Source organism: Gossypium raimondii, chromosome 2 (assembly GCF_025698545.1).
Source record: "Gossypium raimondii isolate GPD5lz chromosome 2, ASM2569854v1, whole genome shotgun sequence".
Classification (NCBI taxonomy): Eukaryota; Viridiplantae; Streptophyta; class Magnoliopsida; order Malvales; family Malvaceae; genus Gossypium; species Gossypium raimondii.
In genome coordinates, this window is record NC_068566.1 from 47855928 (window position 1) to 47879694 (window position 23767).

Here is a 23767-nt window from a genome sequence, read left to right on the forward strand (position 1 = left end):
TTATTTGATTCTTTTTAATAGTTTAGAGACTAAATTGGTCTATTTAATAATAGAGAGACTAATTTGATCCAGTCCCTAAAATATAGGGACCTCCCAGGTACTTTAACCTATATATATATATATATATGAAGCAACACAAAATATGACACCATTGGAACCCCTCATATGTACAACTATACCTATGGGAATCATCAAACAAAGTGAAACATTAAGCATCATAACACTTGCAAAAGGAGTCTCATTTTAACACCAAGAACCCTTTTATTTTAATTGACATGGACAAAACAAATAATGAAGAGTGCTTGAATATTTTATTGCCACAAGCTCATTCAAATGAACAAGAATTCAACTAAAACTAACTAGGATTCGATACACAACAATACAATAACATAAGAACTTTTCAACTAAATTACCTACCTACGAATTTTCCTTTTTTTACCTGAGATCCTAAGAGTGCGACCCTCCTTTCATGTTTACAGATGCTGTCAGGATGTTCAAACTCAAAAGTTATCCAATATCTTCACTATATTCCTATGTAAAACTTGTCCCGAGGATACAAAGAGCATTGCAGCAGTTATAAAAGCCTAAGTGCAAACTTGCGAAATCAATATGGACAATACAAAAGACAGAAAGAAAATAAAGAAAACACTTACATGAGCAGTATACATTGTACTTGAAATCGATCGAGCATGAAAAAGGTACCAATTTCCTCAACGAGTATGGAACTAGGATTATTGATCCCTCCATCTTGGACTGGGGTAGGGAAAAAAACCAGAAGGTGACAATGGGAAAAAACCAGGAGATGGTGGAGGTTGAGGCCCTGGACCTAAAACCCCTGGTTGACCCATGGAGGAGAAAGCAAAATTAGGACTAAGTGGAGGAAATTGAACCCCGGGAGAAAGTAAACCGTAAGGGGAGCGAGGGGACAACAAATTCATATAGCCAGTAGGTGATGACAAAAGGAACTGAGAAGTTGGTGAAGGTAAAAGGCCAGGTCCATTCATTCGTGGTGATGGCAGATTGGACATTGGTGTAATGGGACCATTCATACGTGGATGAGGGAGATTAGGTGCCATTGGTACAGGACCATTTACTCCTCTTGGTGAAGGAAGAGCCGGCATTGGTGGATTAGGAAGTAAACCGGAAGACGGTGGTGGAAGGTGAGGTTGCCCTGGAACCAGCGGATGTAGTTGAGGTTGAACTTGATTTCCAACTGGACTTGGATCTATAAGAGAAGTTTGAAGATATCGCATATAAGCAGATATAGGAGAGTCAGCTGTGTTTGCCCATGGAGCATCACCAGGAACCATAGGTTGCATCATTGTAGATGGTGGTTGTCCATATTGACCAGGTGGTCCAGGCCTAACTAAGCCAGGGTTATTATATGGACCAGGAGGTGGAACCGGAGCCGGTGCATGAGCAGGAACAGGGGCAGGGACAGGAGCCGGGGGAGGAATATGAGGCCGATTGATTGGTGTCAATGGTGGAGGCCTAATTCTCTGCAACCTCATACTTTGGGGTTTTGGTGGATTCTGTGGAGGCCTTGGCAAAGGATCATTATGTGACGGTGAACCAGTGAGTTGTTGAACAATGTTCCTGAAATCATTCTTGCTAATATTGTAAACTTGAGGCTGAGGCTGTTGCCTAGTTGCATTATTAGCGAAATTAGGTTGATGCAACGGGCTCTTCTTTATATTCTTCCCGATTTTGTTCACACCAAGATGATCATTAAGCCGATTCTTCGAATTATCCATTTCACCACAAAACCGAACCACAACAAACTAACCCCAAGTTTTCCAAACACCCACAAAATCAAACCACTCAAAACCTTCAACAAAATATCCAAAAAAAAAAACCCTTAAAATTCAAGCTTAAGCACCAGCTAGAAATCTTTCACAGCAACAACCTAAAACTTCACATATGCTACAAAAGTGTAGTAACTAAAAAAGCATCAAACTTTATGATTCCAAGTTCAAATCTCCACCAAAAATCAACCAAACCCAAAAACCCTAAATATAAATCCTTCAAATTTCCCCCAAAGAATGGCTCAAAACCCTAATTCAGTTTCCTGCATCATAAACATAAAAATACCTAAACTCAAAAAAACAAATCTCAGATATGCTCAGATATGCAGATTACAATAAAGATCAAACATTTAAAAAACAATTAGTCCCAAAAACCAAAACCCATATCTTAAAATTCAATCAATTTCACAATAAGATTAAAACCGCAAGTAAAAATTAAAAATATATATAAATGAGAGAGAGAAAATGGGGAGAAAAAACATACCAGGTTTTGTAATTATGAATTCCCAGTGTAGATCTTCATCCTTTTGGTAGAATGAGGAAAAAAGGACTGAATTGAAAGAAAAATCAAAGGAAAAAGTTAGCCAGAAAGGAAAGTAAACCCTAGGGCTAGCGAAGGAGCTGCTGGTAGAGACTAACGTGCGCTGTGGGTCGATGAGGAAATGAATATTGAGCTTAATTTTGACCATTTTTTTTCCTTTCATTATTTTTTTTTTCTTCTATTATGCGTTGTGTGGGTCCAATAATTAGTGACGAAAAATTGACGTGGAAGATAATGGAATAATGAGAAAATAATAATTAGAGGTGGGAAAAAAATGATGTAAAGTCTACGTTTTGATCACTGAATTTAAAAATATTACAAAATGATCGTTAAATTATTTAAAAAATTTTATTTAAGTAAGCAAGTTGTTAAATTCATTGTTGTGTGACCTTCCTTATTTGCACCGCCTATACTAATCGAAAGTTTTTATTTACTTTCTCTTCTGTAATTTAATTTTTTTCATAAAATAACTTTGAATGTCAAGAATTTTTGAAACCAAAATCTGAACATCTTTCTTTTTCAATATTTAACACTAACCGTCAGATTAACTTAGATTTAGAGTAAGTTATTCTACTTGTCGATGGGTACTGATCCACCGTATTGATACTTGGAGCTCGTTAGCCAAACTTTTTTTAAAAAAAAACTTAATAGTCCATATACTTAAATAGAAACTTCGAATAATTCAATGACCATTTTGTAACTTTTTGAAGTTTAGTTATCAAAACGTAAGCTTATTAATAATTTAGTGACCTTAAATGTAATTTACCCGAAAAGAAGTTGAATTTGAATATTATAACACTCGACTTGAAACTAGAATCTAGTCGATGCATAATAAATAAAAAGTCAGATAAAACTCACACAAGGAATACAAATATGATGATAGTGAGACCCATACATATCATAATTGCAATTTGCAAATGGTGAGAATGAAATCCGAACCTTTAGAGTTCATAACCTCATGCCAAAGTTTTATTAGCAATATCTAATTAATTTTTTATTACATTTATAAATTTCAAAATAAGTTTCTTTTAACATTTTTATATCTATTTTATCGTCTATATTTAGAATTTATGATTATACCTCTTAACAATATCATTTCTAAAATTCAAATATCAGTAATTTCGAAAAAAGTTTAAACTCGAGTGTTTCACTAAAAGAGTTGTGCCCCACTTGGATCAGGAAGGTCAAATATTCAAATGTAAACGGAATTAGCGGCGAGATCTTTCTACAACATTTACTTTTTAGCCACGGTTTCGTGATGCCTTGCCACCTCAGCATTTTGACTCTCCCTTATCAGCCTCCATAGTTAATGATGCCATAAGTCTCTATATGTTTCTTAAATTTGATATTTAGTCCCTCTATTTTTTAGATTTCAAAATTCAAGTCCATCTGTTAACATTATTAAAATTATTTTATTAAATTCAGGTTCATTATAACGTCAATTTTCAGTAACATTGATTTTTTTTAAAGCTCAAAATGTCGCACCAACAAAATTAACCAAAATAAATCAATAGTATTAACAATTGGACCTGGTTTTTAAAATTTAAAAAATAAAAATGCTAAGTTCTTAAAAATACAAAGACCTATAGCATAATTTAACCTATGAGCTTTGTGTGTTTGTCATTGATTTTGACCATTAAAATAAATATTTATGAATGGTATTATTAAATGCTATAAATAGTGTAAGTTTGGTACCTAATATAATAGTGGTAATTCCCTTCCCAACCCTTAAATATGAGGATAATACGTTTCAACGCACTTAAAGTTACATTCTTTTGCATGGGCAACAATACCCGTAACAATCGAACTAAGCTCAATCGATGTAATTTTTCAAATTTTAAATGTAAAGTATTTAAAGTGTAATGTTAAAAAAGAGATAAAAAAACAATAAAAAGAATTTTTAAAAATACTATAAATATTTCCTTATTGCTTATCATTTTCATATTTTCATTGAAAAATTTTATCATTTGCTTTCTATTATAGATTATCAAACGTGCTTAAAAATTAAATTACTTAATATTTAATTTTAAATTAAATTAATTTTTCAATAGAAAGGAATATTTTTAAGTCGTTTGATAATTCATAATAAAATTCCGTACTTAAATTTTTAATATTTAATTTTTCATTTTATCAAATAACACTATAGTACTAAAGTTAATCACACCTACTCGATGGGTGAGAAATAATAATGTTAATTGAAAATAATTTTTGAAAGAAAAATAAATTAATTTTTTGAAAGAAAATATTTCTTATCTTTTGATTGATGAGTTGGTAAATGAGTTAAGTGACACAAAACTTAGTATAATTTTTATATGATATAGATACATCATGATTAAATTCTACTATTAGTTTTTATATTTTAATTTGGTTATTTTTAATCATTATATTTTCTAAATTTTAAAATTTTAGTGATGATTGGATGGTAGCTATTAAATTAAGTTTTGTTTTGTTGTTTTAAAATTTGATGCGATAAACATATTATCGCGTGTGTTGTGCAATGTCAGTTTATTATTTTCACGTATTATTAAAAAAAAGTAAATGGATTGAACTGTTGTCGTTTTCATCAAAACTGGAATTTTGAAATTTTAAAAGTTAAGGGACAAAAAATGATCCAATCGGAAAACTTTAACTAAATCTATAACTTTACGTATAGTATAAGGCTAATAAAATTTAACCAAACATGGATTTAATTGTTGTTGCTTAAGCCACGACTTGAATTTCAAAATTTAAAAAGTACATTGTTGGGGATCGACAAGAATGAACACAAATATTTTATGTGAAAAACTCTCAAAGAGAGAAAAACTGCGGACAAATGAGGCTTTGGCTTTTTACTAAAGAGTAAACAAACGAGAGTACAATATGGAGAAAATAACTTAAATGTACAACATGTACATTACCCAAAACTCTTAATACAAAGCTCAAGATCCGAAAGAGCAAACTAGTAAAACTCTCATAGAGCTCTCTCACAAATGAGTATAAAATACTCTCCATAATTACCATAAAACTCTCATCGAAACTCATATGCGACTACATATTGTCGCCTCCAAGAAAACTTGTTGATTGGCATATCAACACAGGGATACAGTGGCCCCTTTAAATAGGCTTAGGCTAGAGTTCCAATCATACTAAAATATCTCTGGAATAATTAGAGTCCAATGAAAAGATAGCAGAGTTTAACTGAGAGAAGAATACGAAGCACACCCCACATACATAAACTAAAATTGACCAGTTTGGAAAGTACACAAACTAAAATTAACCAAATTAAAGTATAATAACTAAATCCATGATTTACACAAAGTATAACGACTAATAGCATAATTTGACATGTTTTTAAAATCAATAAAATAAATGTGAAAGGCTGAAAGCTAAGGTTTTTCAGAACTAGATTAATGGGTGAACCAGTTAGACCATCGATTTGTTTAGTTCAATTGAATAAATTATTTTAAAACAAAATAAAAAAATCTAGTTCAACTGATTCGATCGATCTTGCAACAGTCCGTTTTCAATAAAATCGGAATAGTGGTTTCGGGACCACAAATCAGAGTTAGAAAGAAAATTTATTTTAATAATATTGCATGGTCTACATTATGATAGGAAAGACGTATGAAAATTTTTATAAGAGAATTTTACCGGTTTTATATTTAATTAGGAGGAAAGAACCAAATTGCATAAAATGCAAAAGTTGAATTCTAGTAGCTATAGGTAGTAAATAGCTATAGAATTCAAAATTTGAGGTCCTTATATGGAATTAGACCATTAAATGTAATTAGTAGATATTTATGATGATTCATCCATGGAAATTTAAGAAAAAAAGGACTAAATTGGAAAAATAAAATAATAAAAGATGATATTTTAACTAAATAGAAAATATCATCATTTTATATCATCTTCCCAATTTTTCTATGGAAACCCTAGCTAAGAGAGAGAAATTCAAGCAAGCTTAATTGGGTAAGTAATCATGTCCCGTTTTTAGTAATTTTTATATTTTCGAGATCGTAATAACCTAATCTATCTATTTTAGGGATTAATTTGTAAAATTATTAAAGTATTAAAGTTTTTCCATGGATGAATATGCTGAAGTTTTGAAATTTATGGTAGAAAATGAAAGGTTGTTGATAGATAAACAACTTTTGTAAAGTGGATTTTGAGGAAATTGTGATTTAGGGACTAAATTGTAAAGATGTAAAATTCATGGAAAATTTCTAATTTTTATGAAATACATGAGCTGTAAATGTTACATGAAAAATTCAGCTAGGCTTGGATTAATGATTGAATTGCATGAATTTCATTTTCCAAGCCTAGAGACGAAATTGGAATTAATCAAAAGTATAGGGGCAAAATGGTAGTTATGCCTAAAAAGTGAATTGGGTTTGTACAAGCCCAATTTTAGCCCGGGCCCAATTACAATAACAGACCCAAGGCCCAAAACCAAACTCAAACCCCAAGCCCACAACCTAAAGTTTTCAGAAACCCTAATGCCCCCTTTGCGCCGTTGCCCCCATGTGCAGTGTCAGCACGCCCATCGCCCGAGGTCTGCTCCTCTGGTGCGGCCTTGCACCAAGATGGAAAATCCTTCCATTGACCTTACCCCACCTGCAAAATAGGAAGCAATAGCAGTGTAAAGAACAATATAGAACAGTAGCATGCACTGTAATCCAAAACGGCTATAAAAGTTTAATCAAACAAATGTAAAAGGGGGGTTCTTCTTTTGGATTTTTCACGAACATTAGAGAGAAATAAAAAGAAAAAGATTTCTTAAAAGGTTTTTTTTTCTCTTCATTTTTCTTCTATTCTGTTCATTTTTTTATTTTTGTTTTTTTCTTTATTGTTCATACTAGAAAATAACAAAAAAGAAAAGAAAAGGAAAAGCCTTACCTGCGCCTCACCGGAGAAGGGGGAAAGCGAACGGTTTCCTCATTTTCCCTTCGATTTTGGCCCATTTTTTAATGAACCCAACCTCGAATTCGGGTTCCAAGGAATTATTGGCTTCAAATGGGGCTAAAAAGACCCGATTTTGCACCTCCAATCGCCACCGCCGGCGAGGCTACGGAAGAGGTGCGCCGGAACCTCGGGCCAGAGTAAAGGGGGAAAGGTTTTGTGAAAGGAGGGGAAGGATTCAGTTTTTTTTAAAATGAGGGGCTGAATGTTTTTTTAAAAAAACTTTTTAACTTAAATACCCTAATTAAAACGGCGCTGTTTTTGCAAGAGGGGTCAGGAGCCAAAACGGCGTCGTTTCGGCCTTGACCCGAACGGTAACCCGACCCTGGGGGAAGGATCCGCGTGTTTTCGTTTATGGGTTCATTTGCGCAATTAACCCCTCTGATTTTGTGGCATATTCAATGCAATTTTCTATTTTACTTAATTTTGGCCATAAAATTTTGTTTCTATTTCAATTTGGCCCATAGGCCATGTGCACGTACCTCTCTGAAGCGGCACCGTTTAATCAACATGGGAATATTTCCCATTTGGCCCTCCTCTTCTTTTGCGCGACTTGATTTAACCCTTTCCTGTTTTCTTTTATTTGTTTTTGGCCCCAAATTTCGTTTAAGTTTCAACTTAACCCTTCATTTGTTATTCTAGTTATTTTATTTCTAAATTAGTTCATATTGTTATTACAGTTGCATAACATCATTAATATTATATTATTATTGCCATGAACTCTTTTGATTCCAAGTTTTGTTATATATATATATATATATATATATATATATACATATTTTTATTTGTTATATAGATATATATGTTTCCCGACTCACACTTTTACATACATGTACATACGTATATATATTCATATATTTTAATTCATGTACATATATATGTATATATATGTGTGCTTATATTTTAACTTATATACATGTCTATATATTTATGTACATATTTTTAACTTTCATAAATATATATGCATACTTTAATATATATATATATATATATATATCTTTTAATTTTATATTGATGTACATATATATATATATATTTTTTTCATTTTATTCTTTTCTTAATTCATTCATTTATTTACGTTTTATTATTTTTATTTTATTCTTTTATAATGTTTTAATATTATTTGTTTGTATATTTGTTTTGTATATTATGGGTTTGTCTTTTTTATTTTATCTTATTATTATTGTTGCTCGTATTATCTTTACACCACCGTATTCATTAGGTTTGCTATGTATATTAATAATGTCATCCGTTTTTGCATTTCTTTTATCGCAACATCGTGTTTTTACTCAATATGTCAAATTTATTCTAAATAAATGGCATCTCGTGTCTAGATTCGAGAATGTCGTAGCCTAACTTACTGGGTTTCGATTTTCACGATGAATCTAAATACACGAGTCTTTTTCAAACTTAAGCTTTAAACGATTTTAGAAATTAAGGAAAGATCAAGTCCTAACTTACTGGGCCTGATCCCCTTTCTTTAAAATCCGAGATAGCTAAATATCTTAAATAAGTAAATTTTCGGCATTCATTTGCACATCGAGATTCAAAACATTGTGTCCTAACTTACTGGATATGATGCTTTTTCTCGATTAACGTGAAATATGCTTCTTTTCCTGAAAATTTTCAACATTTTAATGCAAGGATCGTATATTTAATTCTTCAAAGTTTTTCAATTCTCGACATCAAGACATTAACTAATCAACTAGGTACCAATTTTGGGCGTTACGAGGGTGCTAATCCTTCCTCGTACGTAACCGACTCCCGAGCCCCTTTTTCTGAATTTCGTGGACCAAAATCGTTGTTTTAATAAAAATCAAATAATTTATTAAAAACAACCACTTTTCGAGGTGACCCGATCACACCTAATCAAAAAGGATTGGTGGCGACTCCCATTTTCATTTTCATTTTTCAAAACCCAAGTCGACCCCGTTTTGTCAAAAAAATGGTGTCAACAGGGTTGATTTGAATATGAAATGTAATAAATTTATGATTAAATTCATTTATATAGATCTAGAAAGACCAAATACGGAATTGGATTGAAGAAAAAAATATCGGATTAGTAGATTCTTCTATACGAACAAGTATCGAGGTAAGTTCGTATAACTAAATTGTGTACATTTATATGTTTGAATTAAATGTTGTATATGAGAATTATGTAATTGTCATGTATATGAAATTGATCGAATATCCGATAATGCCCGATAAGTGTTAAATCCAGTTTGAGTAAATGAAAATCGATGGATACAAGTTTCCTGTATTGGTTGTGGTCTTGCATATGTTGCAGTCACACCATACTTCAAAAGAGCATCCCATATAAGCCCTCTCGAGCTTCTCGTTATATGGTTCTTGCGAGCTTACCGTTAATAGCTCTTCGGAGCATCCTAATTGGTTGTGATTCTGCATGTGTTGTAGACACACCACAGCTCTTATGAGCGTCCCATTATATGGCTCTTCGTCAGCTTCCTGATTAATGGCTCTCCAGAGCTTCCCGATATGGCTCGCTTGAACTTCCCGATATGGCTATCCGGAGCTTCCAGATTAATGGCTCTTCGGAGCTACCTATTATTTGCTCGCACGAGCTTCCCGACTATGGCTCTCATGAGCTTCCTGTTATTTAGCCTGGATAATCTTCCCGTTACATGGCACACATGAGCTTTTCGTTATTTGGCTCAAGAGTGTGCTTCCCGATTATGTGCTCTATTGAGCACTCTCAAATATGAATTGACGGATTACAGTTTCGTACACTTTGAGTGTACTACCAGTGTATCCATTGAAATTTCAAATAAATTCAACGGGTAAAGTTTTGATATGAGATCATCTTAATTTGAGATGAATTATCTTAAATGTATAAGATATATGGATATATGATATGGAAAACATATGTCTTTGAACTTGTTACATGATGAGCTCATATTTGTTAAACGAAAAGTTCTTGGAATTCATACTAACTTGCTTGATGAGTATACGTGTTTAAGCAATTTAACAATTTGCTTTGGGTGCATGTTATTTGTATGTTTATTTTAAATAAACATGAATGGTAAGTTAATTTCCTATTATGTGAACTTACTAAGCATTAAAATGCTTACTTTGTTTTCTTTCTTCTGTTTTATAGTACTTAAAAGCTCATGAAGGTTGGAAAATTGGTCAAAGTATCATCGCACTATACTACAGCTCATTTTGGTATAAATAGCAAACTTATTTTGATATAATGACATGTATAGACTAAGTTGGCCAATGATGGTATGTTAAAATTTGGTTGTATCTAGCCATTGGAATGGCTAGTAATGGCATGTTTGATGTATATGTATGAGGTTATATCATGTTTAATATGTGTATTTAGTATGGTTGGATTGAATTTTGGTAAATTTATATAATTATACAATTAGGTAAGTTCTAATACATGAATATATGTAATGATATGTTATGCATAATACTTGTATTTGGCTTGGTTTAAATGTTTGAAATTGGTTGGTGAATATGCTTAAGTGATGTTATAGGTGGAAGGCAAAATGGGTGAGAAATATGGCCTACTTTTTGTCCACACGGGAAAAGACAAGGGCGTGTGTCTCGGCCGTGTGTGACACACGGACATACGCACGGGCGTGTGGTTTGGCCGTGTGTCTCCTGCACCTAATTTTTGTAAATTAAATTTACCACACGGTCTAGCACACCGGCGTGTGGCTGGCCGTGTGACACAAGTTAGAGAGTTACACGGGTAAGGACACAGGCTGGGACACGGCCATGTGTCTCATATCGAATAGCCACACAGGCGTGTGTCGTCTGCATCTAGGAAAAATTTTAAAAATTTCGCGAAAAATTTTGAGTTCCCGATTTAGTCCCGACTTGTTTCTAACTCATGAATTAGGCCTCGATGGTCCATTTAAGGGACAATATGATTGAATATGTTTATTTTCACATATGAATAGTAAATGACATGAATTACCTGTATTTGTTCTGTAAACTCCAATAATGTTCTATAACCTTATTTCGGTGACGAAAATGGGTTAGGGGTGTTACAGATCTGATCTATCTGATCGAATCATGGGTTAATCGGTCTAACCCCTTATTCCAAATTAATACCCTGCCTAATTTTCGATCCGATCGGTTGATTTGGTATGATTTCTGAAAACTGTGGTGAAAACAAATAAACAATAACTATAAACCAAGGTTTTCAAAATTGGATTGATGAGCGAACCGATCAGACCATCGATATGGCAGTTCAAATTGAATAAATTATAAAAAAGAAAGAAGAAATAAAACTAAATTCACCAGTCCAACCCCTTATTCTGTATTGATACCCTAGTTGATTCCTAGTCCAACTGGGCGATCCAATCTGGTTCTGATAATATTGGTGAAAACAAATAAAGATTGCATAAAAACCTCTCATAACTGAATGGGTGAGTGAATCAGTCAAACCACCACTTTATTCGATTAAATTGAATAAATTATTAAAATGAAAAAAGAAAATTACTTGAGACTAATAGTTGAGTCAATTCATATGGTCTAGTCCGGTTCAAAAAATAAATAAACATAAATAAAAGAAGATTGGGGTGAGAGAATAAACCTAAATAAAAAAAAGAAGATATTGGGGTGAGAGAGGCTCGAACTCTCGACCTCAGGATAACTCAAACACCAAGCTATGAGACCTACGCGCTAGCCAACTGCGCCACCACCCCGTTTGATGCTCAATTACCTCTTAACTTTTTTAACCCCAAGTTAAGTTTTCAAAAAAATAAACCCATTCCCTTTAATTTGTCTTATTATCAAAAGGTATTGACTTTGATTCTCGTAAACATCCTAAAATAGCCCCCCTTTTCTTCCCTTGATTTTCTTCATCCTTTTTTTCCCTAATCCGACAACCCTCGTTTTCTTAGTTCTTCTCTTTGTTTCAAATCAATTCCCAATTAATATCTGCATTTCAATTGGTACCTATCTAAAGCTTTTTCCTTTTTTTTAATCCTATTTATTTCTGTCAATCTTTTAATTCTGCATGTTGTTACAATAATGTCATTTTTTATATATTTTTTTTCTTGTTCTTCTGATGTTTGGATTTAAGGGTTTTTGTTTTATTTAGTTTTTTTAGATTCTGGGTCATCCTTGAACACCAAAGATGTTTTTGTTAATGTGAAATTTGGGCTATGCTTGTTTTGATTAGTGGGGTTATTGTTTTAATTTTATGCCTATAGAATATAGATAGGTTTGATTGTGATTTTTTTTACTTCAGTTTTCTCTTTCTTGTTCAATCAATATTGATTCTTCAATTAATGGTTTTTTTTTCTTACAATGTGTTCATTTTACTTCCTAATTAATTTGTTACATGATATGGATAATTGTTAGGTGCACTGGTAAGCTACATTGCAGATGGGGTTGAAAAGAATCTAATTAAATGTATTATAGAGTTCACGTATGATGTTGAGGGTCTAGATTCTTTGATGAGCTTCCTTGTTGCTAGCTCGTGTTATAAGTTGAGTCGAGCTGTTTATTGTTCATAGCTTTCAGAACTAAGAACGAATATTGGATTATATTATCCATATCAAGTGCGAATTTGTAGTTGAAACAAGATACAAGCTTTGATCTTATGAGTGAAAAAGGAAAAAGATTCGAGCTTGGTAGTTGTCGGAGGCAGATGGGGTTGAAAGAATCTAATTAAATGTTGAGGGTCTAGATTTTTTGATGACCTTCCTCGTTGCTCATTCGTGTTATGAGTTGAATTGAGTTGTTTATTGTTCATAGATTAGGTTCTGTATTTCTTTGGTAGCAAGTTGTAAGGCAATGATTGTATATAAGTTACAAAATAAGTTATGATACTAGGGGTATGGTTGTAATCCCTTTGATTTAACAACTTAGTTAGCCATATGATCGGTTTTGTTATTCCTCAGTGAAGTTCCCATTTTTCTTATTAAGAAAAAGATAGTTCAATGTTTGTTCCCTTAGGTGAGCTCATGTTAATGGTTACATGAAGAATCTAACTATGTATCATAGAGTTCATGTATTGTTGCTTACTCATGTTATAAGTCAAATGAGTTTGTTTATTATTCATAGTTATCAGACCTTGAACAAATTATGGATTACATTCTGCATTTCGTTAATTACGTAAAGCTTGCAAAATAAGTTATGATACTAGGAGTATGGTTATATAATCCCTTTGATTCACAGCATATTTCGTGTATGAAGTTACGGCATATTTCGTATCGAAAACCCTCAAATGATGTGTTTTGTTTTTGCATACAGATTTTGTATACGATGGCTAGATTAACATAAGGGTAATCGGTACCTGACTTGATGTTGCATGGAGCTTAAAATCCTCGATGGTAAGTAGTGAGGCTTGTTTTCCATCATAACCGAAGTTATAACCAGATCGTTTCCTTGTTCGACTGATTTTACTTGATGTAAGATTTGTTCAAAATGGAAGACGAGCTAAATATGAATCCTAGTGGAGCACAAGGTACTTTAGTAACAAACTCAAGCACCAAAAGTTATAATGACATTATGACTCGTCGTCTAAAGAACCGAGAGCGGCAGCGTAGATATAGGGCTAGAAAACGACTTGAAGCGGACATGCAGAAATCGCATGTCCTAAACCAACCAACTATACCAAATGCAGAGTTGCAATTAAACGGGATCCTTAACAATGTGACGAAACGTGTTCATTGTAAACGGGACTGGAAAAAAGATGCCAGGAGGGCTCATGTATACAAGGCTCAAGAAGGTTCAATCTCTACTGTTGAAACCCAAGCATCATGCTTGCCCTCTGTGGATCCCGTAGGAAGAGAGTGTTCTTCGGAGGATTCACCTAACCTTCAGAACTACGAAACTAGGAAACCTAAGCTCGGCCGAAGAGATTGGAAAGCAGATGCAAGAAATAAGAAGAGTTGAGTTGGTTGCACTGAGCTGGTCTGTAAAATAAATATATTATCGGTGGATAGCAAATGTGTGGTAAGCCGGTTTTGTTGCTGCATTTAGGAACGTTTGTGAACTTTTGCAAGTTCTTTTTTTGTTTTCGGGTTTTAGGTGCATTGCATAGTATATATATGTATATCGATGATGCAGAACTACTCTGTGCAAAGTTTAATTTGGGTTAGAATGCTTTAGGAAAGATTGTTGCAGACTACAATGGCGACTCGAGTTTTATAATGGTGTTGAAATATTTGTAATATGTGACATTTAACATTTTGATCATTGCTATCTCATCCTATATGATTGATCATTGTGAAGGTGCATCTGTAAATGGTAAATTTGTTATTTAGGTCCTTGTACTATATTGTGAAGTGCACTATACTTTTAAAAGGTAGCAAAGAAACCTCTACATTGCAAAAATGAGCAAAATGCTTTTCTTTTTTTGTTTTGTTTATTTTTACCCCAAACATGGTTTTCTTTGCCATTAGATTGATGATTTGGATTTCTAAATGCCGATGTGGATTAAATGAGGTGAAAATTGAAAATGAATTGAATTAAAATGAGCAAAAATCCCAATAAAAATTCATAAAAAAATTGATTCAAATGATATTTTAATTTGGTTCTATTATTTTGTATCGATTCATAGATCAATTAATTTGATAGTTCTTTTGGTTTATACTCCGATTAATTTGGTGGTCTTATTCGAACAATCATGAGCGGCAAACATGAGTCTATTACTCTCAAAACTCTTTAAAATTGATAAAGTTTTATTTAATCTAATAGTAAAATTGTATTTCAGCCCTCTTAGAATTTAAAATTCAATTATGACCTCTCAAAAAAATGAAAAATTGTAATTTAATCCCTTGAAAATTGTATTTTTTTGTTAATACACTGAAAAGTTACATTTTTAACTCTCTTAAAATTCATAATTCAAATTCAGCCCCTGAATAATTTTCAGCCTCACCCCTGACCCCACAACTATGATACTTAGAAACGAGGAAACATCAAATTTGTTTAAATATAGCTAAAACTTTAAGGTGACAATGATATAACCCATATATTCGCAAGACCAATTGTTTAAAAATTGGATAAGTGGCCTGATTAGATCATCAAGTTTTGGTTTAATAACAAATATATAAATAATTAAAAATTCGTAAAAATTTATTTAAATTTTTATAAACCAGTTCAATTGTCATTTTTTGTTCTGATTTTCGGTTTTTATTGATTTTGAGCAATTAGCTTAGAAATCGATTCAATCATTTTGTCTATACTAGTATACCAACCAATTCTCGATCCAATTGATTTGACAAATCGAGCCAGTTCAATTCCAATAATACTACTCTAGGTTTCATTAATCCTCAATTAACTCATCAATATCATATATGAGTGTTATTGAGGATCGACCAATTCTTTTGAAAGAAGTCTTCAAAGTGTCATTTGTTGGGCAATTAATCAAATCCCCAACAATTGGAAATATTGTCCCCGTATCAAGATTTTATCCCCAACCTCAACAGAGAGCCGTGTATGATTTACGGAAGATGCCTCAATTGGTGTTACTTGCAAAATTCGATAGAGATGTTAGTCATCAGTATCAATTAGTTGTACCTAAAACCCTTGAAAACCAAATTTAGAATTTGGCTAGCCTGTCTTTGAAGGTCCAAATTAAAACACCGAAAGTTGTTTCAATAGACAACTAAAGAACGTGTCTGCTAATTTCAATTAGTTATGTCCTTTTGCTTTTTGGTTTTGTTTTTCTTTTCAATATTAAAACCCTAAAACATAATCAATTTTTCAATTCCCAACCCCTTTTTTGATTACCTTGTACTTCAAGAAACAAAAGCCATGAGTCTCAATTGCTTGAATTGCCGTATGCTTAAAAGAACAATTGATTCAAACAATAGTAGGGATCATTGTAGCAAGGCAAAACATAGAAGGAAAATTGGTTTTAATGATAGAGCTAGGTCGGAAATAAGCCCAGCGGCTTACGAAAAACTCGCAAGGGATGATGATTTGGTAATGCCGACAATCGGTCCAAAGAAGGGTCACCATTGTCGGGCAAATACAATTGATACAACGTATAGAGCAATGACGTTCGAGGCTGATGGTAAGCCTAGGTTGGTGAGGAGCTCTGGGATGAGGAGGGATTGGAGCTTTGAGAATTTGAGAGATGAAAAGATGAGAAATGAGATGAGAGTACATTGATGCATCGGGGTTATCTTTATCAATACGTTATTTTCATTATAAATTGTTGGCTAAAAAAATAGGGTTAATTTCACAAAATGTCTTCAAATTATGGACGGGATTTTATGTTGCTATCCAAATTTCAAAACGTTCTAGTTGAGTCCTCAAGTATCAGTATCATATCAATTATGCCCTTCCGCCAGTTTAATAGTCACTTTAGGCGTTAAATGCTAGTTCAGATGACATATCTGAAGTGGAGACCCATTTAAACATATGGAGCATTTAGAATGTGAAAAAGAGAAGTGTTGGGGGAGACTGGCTCCATCGAGAGAAATATTTTAAGTGTCATTCGCCAAGCAGCCAACCAAGCTACCAACAATGGTAACGTATTGTCCCCGTATAAGGGTTTTGTCTCTCTCCTCCGCTAAAATCCCTAAAGGGTTCATGAAGGGGGAGCGCTTCAGTTGTTGAAGATACGAAAATATGACCTACAAGGCTCAAAGAATTGGTGTCATTATTGTGCGTAGCAATAATTATGTAAGTCACCTATGTGCGAGGAGACTTGAACCACCAAGGCACTTAAGCCACATACTTGAATTATGGTACCACTTGAGCAAAAATCCCTACATGGGGACAATACCTTACTACTGTTGGGGGCTCCGCCAGCTGCCGGGCGAACGATACTTTAAAAACTTCTCTCGAATGAGTCAACCTCCACTTTATATTTGAGTTAGTATTTAACGTTCAATCTAACAGTTAGGTTAACAGAAGGACCTGATTAATATGATACTAATATTTTGGAGATTAAATTAGAACAATTTGAAATTTGGGAGCAATTTAGAATTTGATCCAAAATTTGGGGATATCTCGTAGAATTAACCCAAAAAATTTTATTGTGGGTAAAATTATAACTAATATTGTTAAATTGAATTAAAATGAATATTTTCTATGTTTAGAACAATTGGATGTGATTGTAAAGAGAAATGTAGATATATATATATATATATATTCCTTTTATGTCTTCTTATTTTCCTCTTAACCTAAGAAAAACGATGAAAATAGTTTTTTCCATCCATTTTCTTCATTTATTCCTCTTTTACACTTATCAAACACAATGTTAAAATTGCTTATTGGGATACCAAATTAAATTTGTTGATATTAATTTGTTATTAGGGTAAACTATTTAGATAATCACTCTAAAACTATCGCATTTTTGTTTTGATCACTCTAAATTATTTTTTTGTCAATTTTCGCGCTATCGTTAAGAATTTTTTCTGTTTTAGTCGCCCTTCCATTAAAAACCAAATAGAATGTTTACTTTGTTGCCACGTGTTTAATTTTTTTCAAAATTTAATTTCAATACATGTGTATATATATGTGGCGACACAGTCAACATTCGATTTGATTTTTAACATTGGAGTGACCAATACAGGACCACCAGTTCTTAACAACAATGCTAAAATTGACAAAAAAAAAAATTAGAATGACCAAAATAAGAATGCAAAAATTTTAAAGTGACTTTCCAAGTACTTTACCCTTATTATTATTAAATGGATGGATGAATTTATTTTTCATGGTGATATTTAATTTGGTTTAATTTCACAATTTTCATGCTCCAAATTATGTACCAACATGATTAAATTGCTTATGCTTTATAAAACTAATATATATATATGTTAAAAGTAAGCTAATTTAATATATAATATAAATATGATAAGAAATTTGATTAATGAATATGAAATAATTCATAATTTTTTAAGAAAATATTGTCGAATTTTTATATGATTGAATAAACCAAGCCGAAGGTCTAACCGATTGAATTCCAATTTATGGTCTAACCATTTTGAAAAATTAAAAAAAGAATTAATAAGAATCTGATGGCCTGATGGTTAAGGTGTTCACCACCCTAAGTGTGGCTTGGGTTCCAGTCACATTAGTCATGTTTATTGTTTGGATTTTACCTTGTTATTGTAATCCACCAAAAATAAAATACTAATAATTATGAAAAATTTATTAAAAAAATGCAAATAATAAAATAATATAAAAATTATAAATATATTTAAGGATTCTAAAAAAAATTCCATGCCATGCTTTGGCCTAGACCTGAACTTGCACCGTCCAAATAATGAATGTATTTTTACTGTTTAAAAAATAATAAAATATGTTTTCATACTAATATTTGTATATTTTTATAATTAAATTTAAATAAAATATTTTTAAAACGATTTTATTTAAATTCATAGTTGGATTGATTCAAGAACAAAAAAATCTTTACCCAAGCTCGAACTGTGTAGATAGGTCTATTTTATAATTTTTAACCTATTTTTTAACCTATTCTCTAATTTTCAAATTCAACCTCGTTGAACCAACTAATTTAATCGGTTGAATCACCAATCCAATTCGATTTTTATAACTTAAAAAGAAAAAAAAGGTGATTCTCATGTCAAATTTGGAAAAGAAAAAGTGATGTAAACAATTTTCTCCTTGATAATTTCCTTGATTTTCTTCAATGATTATTATGGCATAATAGAAAATGTAGAATTTCCACCTCTACTTTATGTCTCCATTCATTTAACCCCTTATCCTGTCATATGAATTTCCTATGGTTCCATTCATTTAATCTTCTATCTCTTAGATTGGAATTTTTTGGAATTTGCAGAAATGAAGTTAGAAATTTGTTTCTGGAAATTAAGAAAAAATAAAAATATGTTAAAATCGCTTAAATTTAATTATTAATTTTTATGAAAGGGCCAGACATGCAATTTTTTATATAATTAAAAGGACTAAAAGGATTAAATTGAATAGTTTAACATCTAATAGGTGCTATAATATTTCATTTTAGGTTGAATATACATTTTGGTACTTGAATTCGACTTCATAATTCAAATTTATTCAAATAAGTTATTTATCATAAGCACTAATTTGGACAAAAAGCCAAGTTCATGTATCAAATTGAACCAAGAAGTCAAGTTCAGGTATCTAATTGAACCAAAATAAACTTTTGGTGCCAAATTGAACCTTAAAACCAAAATCAAATACCTAATTGAAATAAAAAAAATTTAAATACCAAGTACCAAAATGCATATTTAAGAATTAAGAGTTGAAACAAAACTTTGTTTGTTATTTTAGTAAGAGGTTTTTGGTTATCAATTTTTTAGTTTTTATTCCATTCTTTAATTTTTTGGTTCAACCTATATAAAAATTTATTATCAAATTACCATGTTCGGTGCAACTAATGTTTTTTGAATCAGACTAGATTAGTAAGTGGGAATACCACTCGGGAGAAAACCTTTAGAAATCGGGCAAATTTTTTATTTTTTATTTTTTTAATAATTTATTTAATCAAACTAGTCGAACCGATTAAATTGACAAATTGATAGCCTGATCGATTCGACCAATAGTCAAATTCTAGAAACCCATGTTCGGTAACTTTTCTTTTATAATGTGATATTACAAATAATATCGAATTACCTTTACAATGTGAGATTTACAACAATTTTACTCATTTTCTGGTAATCTTAATCCAATTTCATTAAATTATCAATAATATATTAATTAATCTAAATAAGACTAATACGGAGAAACTTATTTTCCCTACCATAATAATATAATATAATATAATATAATATAATATAATATAATATAATATAATTATGAATAGTTGAAAATAGAAACTTGTTGATTGAGTTTTAGTTCGGTTGGTATTGGCATTATTCTTAGTGCAAGAGGATGTGGGTTCGAGTATGCTGAAGCGCATTATCTTTTTATTTAAGGGTTGAGAAGGGGCTATAAATAATTTTAAGCATTATATAAAAGAACTAAGAATCGTGAAACTATGCTCAAATGAAAGGAAGTAAATAAAAAAAAACAACACCACACATAGCACAATACCAAAAATTCCCTCTCGTATCATAGGGACAAGTACATATGTTTTTGGTTTTAAATAAAATATATTTTATATTTAAAAGATGTTTTATTTTTGGTACTTTTATTAGTGTTTCACTATTCATGTTTAGGATTATTAGTTGTCCTTTTAACAATGTCGTTTTTAATGTTGGAATTTATATTTTTTACTTAATAGTGCAGTGTGCCTTATCGATGTACCAAACACTTGTTGGTATTTATATTTAAAATATATATTATGATTGTTTCTTCATCATTTCATAATAAAAGTTGAAATTGTAATTGTTCAAAATTTTGGATGATTTATTCAAATTCAAGTCTGAACCAATTCTATTTGATTATAAGAAAGTAATAATTAGAACCGTCCAATCTGAACTTAAAATTGATCAAAATGAAAAATTATCTGAACTCAAAATGACCTACACAACAAACATCTAAACTCAGAATGACCCAATCTGAAAACTAGAATAACAAATCGGATAAACTGAACTTGAACTTGTCTAAATCGAAACAAAGCGAACATTAAATTGAGTAAACTCAAAATGATTTAAATTCGAAAGGGTTAACATGTTATTTATTACTTAAGTTTGACTTCATTGTTCAATTTGGTAGCTAAGTTTCTTTTTTCCAATTTGGCAGCTACGTTTCGCTTCAATGTCCACTTTGCTAGCTGATTTTTTTTATTTGATACCCGAGTTTCTTGAGGTTTCAATTAAGTATCAAATTCAAGTACCAAATAATATATTAACCCAACCCTAAAAAAATTAATTAATTTAAAATCTAAATTAACCCGAAAAAAATAATCCAAACTAAAATTAATTTTATCCAAACTCTTCATGTTATATAAAATTGGAAACATTCATACATGTGGGTATCAAGCTTGTAAAAATGGTCTACATCCTTCTTTAGCAAAGAAGAATTATTGTATGGTCAAAAACAGTGAACCCAAAATGCCCCAAACCAAAAATGGTACCCAATACATCACACTACCACCGACAGCAAATGCATATGAAATGGTGACAACAAAATTGAAGTAAAATTTTCATGTTCAATGTTCACACAATCTCAAACACTAAGAATTAATGTCTGAAAGTGAACAACATGGTACCAAAACCCAGATCTTCGTTTAGGTTCTAATCTATGTAACAACATATATATACTGTATACATGGATGACATACACTACAACATTGAACACCAAAAATAAGGCCTATTTGAGCTTATTACACTACTAAGAGAAGAGACTAGTTGGGATGATTGTCTATCTTGGATCTCCAACTTTGGATGTTAGAGCGATCCTAAGTTGTTCTTGGTTGTAAAATTGGTTCCCCATCTTCACATTAACCTGTTGTATCATCAGGTCGTTAACGACGGATACGCTAGCGTGGTGTACGTCGAGGTCTAACTCTTGTAAGGCAGCCATTAACCGTGCTGCTGGATGATTCTTTTTATTGGATTGGATTCGAATCATGGCGTCTAATCCGATAGTCTTAACGTCGATATCCAATTCTAGTAATTTGTGGGACGTGGTGAGGCCTCCTCGCTGACCTTCTTTCTTGGTTTCTTCTAATTGTTTATGCAACTCTTCTTTCTTTGAATCCGCATTCTGTAGCTTTATCTTTAGCTCGTTAATATACGAAATAGCATCCCCCAGAAGAGATGCTTTATCCATCTTGGATACGTTTGGTACCACTGCACGTAAGGCGTAAAACCTTTGGTTAAGCTTTTCTCGTCTTTGACGCTCTGCTTCGACGTGATTCAGAGGCTCTTCTCTTCCGTTAGCCGGTTTTCTCCCCCGTTTTCGTGGTCTCTTTTCGGGTTCCGCGGTAATGGTAACTCTTGCACTATCTGCTTCTTTAATAACCGAAACTTCCAGATCGGAATGATCTGAATCTCCACCACCACCCGATTTCATCACATCGGAAGTAAAAGAAAGCATCCCCTCTTCATTACTCGGCGATCTCTTCTTCCGAGAAATCAAATTACCGTTCCTGATTCCTTTACTTTCGCCGAAATTCAATATTTCCCCGGATTCCGGTTTCAACAAATGGGAAAATGAATTTCCGTAATTGTTGAAATGCAAGCTGCCATGAATGGAACTCGGATTCTCAGTTAAACTACTAGAACTCGGATTTTGATTATTAATGTTATTTGGATCACTAATCCAAAAAGATGATGGGTCGTCAGTGTTGTTGCTCATAGACCAAGTTTCAGCTTCAATTCCATTAAACAGCGCTCGAACCTTATTCACTAGATCGGAGCTTTGGATAATGAATTCCGATGAGCCCAATTCCACGACACCATTCGCCAACGGTATACAAACTATCGTTTGTAAACCGAAAACCCGTCCTTGTTTCGCTCTTTCACACGTAGAATTGGCTAAGCGGTCCGATCCAGCGACCCATACTGGACATGAATTGAAAAAAGCTTGTCCCGGAAGTCCGTTGCCGTTAACGAAAGATTGGGTCATGGAAACTAAAAAGAACCATTCGGTGTCGGTGACTTCTTCATCGACGGCGTCGTCAGTGGTGGCGGTTGAACCGGAAATCAAAGAGTTGAGTTCTCTGAGAACCTTTCTACGATGCTGTTGCTCGGCGATTGTAGATAAAGAAGCTTTTGACTTTGCTTTCTCTTTATCTTCTTCCCCTTTGTAATACCCGTCTCCCCAGCCGAGCACGGCGGCGCCGGCGTAATCGTATGAGGATTGCCAAAAAATAGCGTAAGTCCAACAATTACGAACACCTTCGAGGAGAGCTTGGAGACGTTGTTGGAGAGAGTCTTGGTTGAGAGGAACGGACGGCTGAGATTGCTGCGGCGGCGGCGGAGGTGGTGGTGGTGGCCATAAAGCAGATATGTCTGAGCTCATAAAAGATTCCATAACTGACGTGTTATCGTCCGACCAAAGATTCATCGCCTGCACTATCACTATATAAGATTTTTGTTAAAAAAATTTTGTGGGTTTGAAGATGAAGAAGAAGAACAGGAAATACAAAAAGTGGGAAATGGAAATTATTTGGGTTCCATTTGAGGGATTTATTTGATTTGATTTTCCTTTCAGTGATCAGTGGTGATTGATGAAATAGAAATAGAAAGCGACTCTCAAAGAAGAAAGTGAAAAATAAGGGTCAAATTGCGATTATAGTCCCTAAATCCTTTTCAAAACAATTTTAAACTTTCAACCAACGTTAACATTTATTATTGGTTGAACACGATTGATTTGATTTTCACGTAATATTGACTATATGATCGAATAAAAATAACAATAAATCAACTTCATCGGTTAAATGATAGCATCATCTCAAATTTTAGCATAATAGAGGACTAAAATCAAAATTAAACAATAAATACGTTTTTCAAAGATGTTGTCATCATTTTGATTGCAACAACTAATGATTTTATCAATTTAAACATACTAATATCGTTATAATAGTAGATAAATTAAATTATATTAAGACTGAATATAAAAATTATTTTTGGTAATAAAATTATCTGGATATGTT

General features: G+C 32.5%; 4 protein-coding genes and 1 non-coding gene across 6 annotated transcripts; 2 read left to right on the forward strand and 3 right to left on the reverse strand.

The window, feature by feature from the left end:
• Window positions 1-289: 289 nt before the first annotated feature.
• LOC105789349 (protein HAIKU1) lies at window positions 290-2478 on the reverse strand. Of its 2 annotated transcripts, none has more exons than XM_012616690.2 (2): window positions 2290-2478; window positions 290-1828 (listed from the first exon to the last, which is right to left on the reverse strand). In XM_012616690.2, exon 2 carries the CDS (start codon window positions 1752-1754, stop codon window positions 732-734), a length of 1023 nt encoding a protein of 340 aa, XP_012472144.1. In that variant the 5' UTR covers window positions 1755-1828; window positions 2290-2478; the 3' UTR covers window positions 290-731. The 2 variants fall into 2 exon arrangements, with proteins under 2 accessions (XP_012472144.1, XP_012472143.1); XM_012616689.2 differs by having other exon boundaries at window positions 290-2068.
• A 9395-nt stretch (window positions 2479-11873) lies between these two features.
• TRNAM-CAU (transfer RNA methionine (anticodon CAU)) lies at window positions 11874-11963 on the reverse strand. Its single transcript is given in 2 exon segments — window positions 11874-11909; window positions 11926-11963. It is a non-coding gene; the product is annotated as a tRNA-Met (tRNA).
• An 82-nt stretch (window positions 11964-12045) lies between these two features.
• On the forward strand, window positions 12046-14494 carry LOC105789350 (uncharacterized). Its single transcript, XM_012616691.2, has 2 exons — window positions 12046-12212; window positions 13519-14494. Exon 2 carries the CDS (start codon window positions 13693-13695, stop codon window positions 14161-14163), a length of 471 nt encoding a protein of 156 aa, XP_012472145.1. The 5' UTR covers window positions 12046-12212; window positions 13519-13692; the 3' UTR covers window positions 14164-14494.
• Window positions 14495-16026: 1532 nt separating this feature from the next.
• On the forward strand, window positions 16027-16386 carry LOC105789917 (uncharacterized). Its single transcript, XM_012617221.2, has one exon. The coding sequence runs from the start codon at window positions 16027-16029 to the stop codon at window positions 16384-16386; it is 360 nt and encodes a 119-aa protein (XP_012472675.1).
• Window positions 16387-21296: 4910 nt separating this feature from the next.
• LOC105789352 (transcription factor MYC2) lies at window positions 21297-23317 on the reverse strand. The gene has a single exon (XM_012616692.2). The coding sequence runs from the start codon at window positions 23176-23178 to the stop codon at window positions 21529-21531; it is 1650 nt and encodes a 549-aa protein (XP_012472146.1). The 5' UTR covers window positions 23179-23317; the 3' UTR covers window positions 21297-21528.
• Between the last annotated feature and the right edge of the window lie 450 nt (window positions 23318-23767).

Coding starts and splice junctions, on each gene's coding strand:
- LOC105789349 (XM_012616690.2), bottom strand. CDS start 1,754: ATGGATAATTCGAAGAATCGGCTTAATGATCATCTTGGTGTGAACAAA.
- LOC105789350 (XM_012616691.2), top strand. CDS start 13,693: ATGGAAGACGAGCTAAATATGAATCCTAGTGGAGCACAAGGTACTTTA.
- LOC105789917 (XM_012617221.2), top strand. CDS start 16,027: ATGAGTCTCAATTGCTTGAATTGCCGTATGCTTAAAAGAACAATTGAT.
- LOC105789352 (XM_012616692.2), bottom strand. CDS start 23,178: ATGAATCTTTGGTCGGACGATAACACGTCAGTTATGGAATCTTTTATG.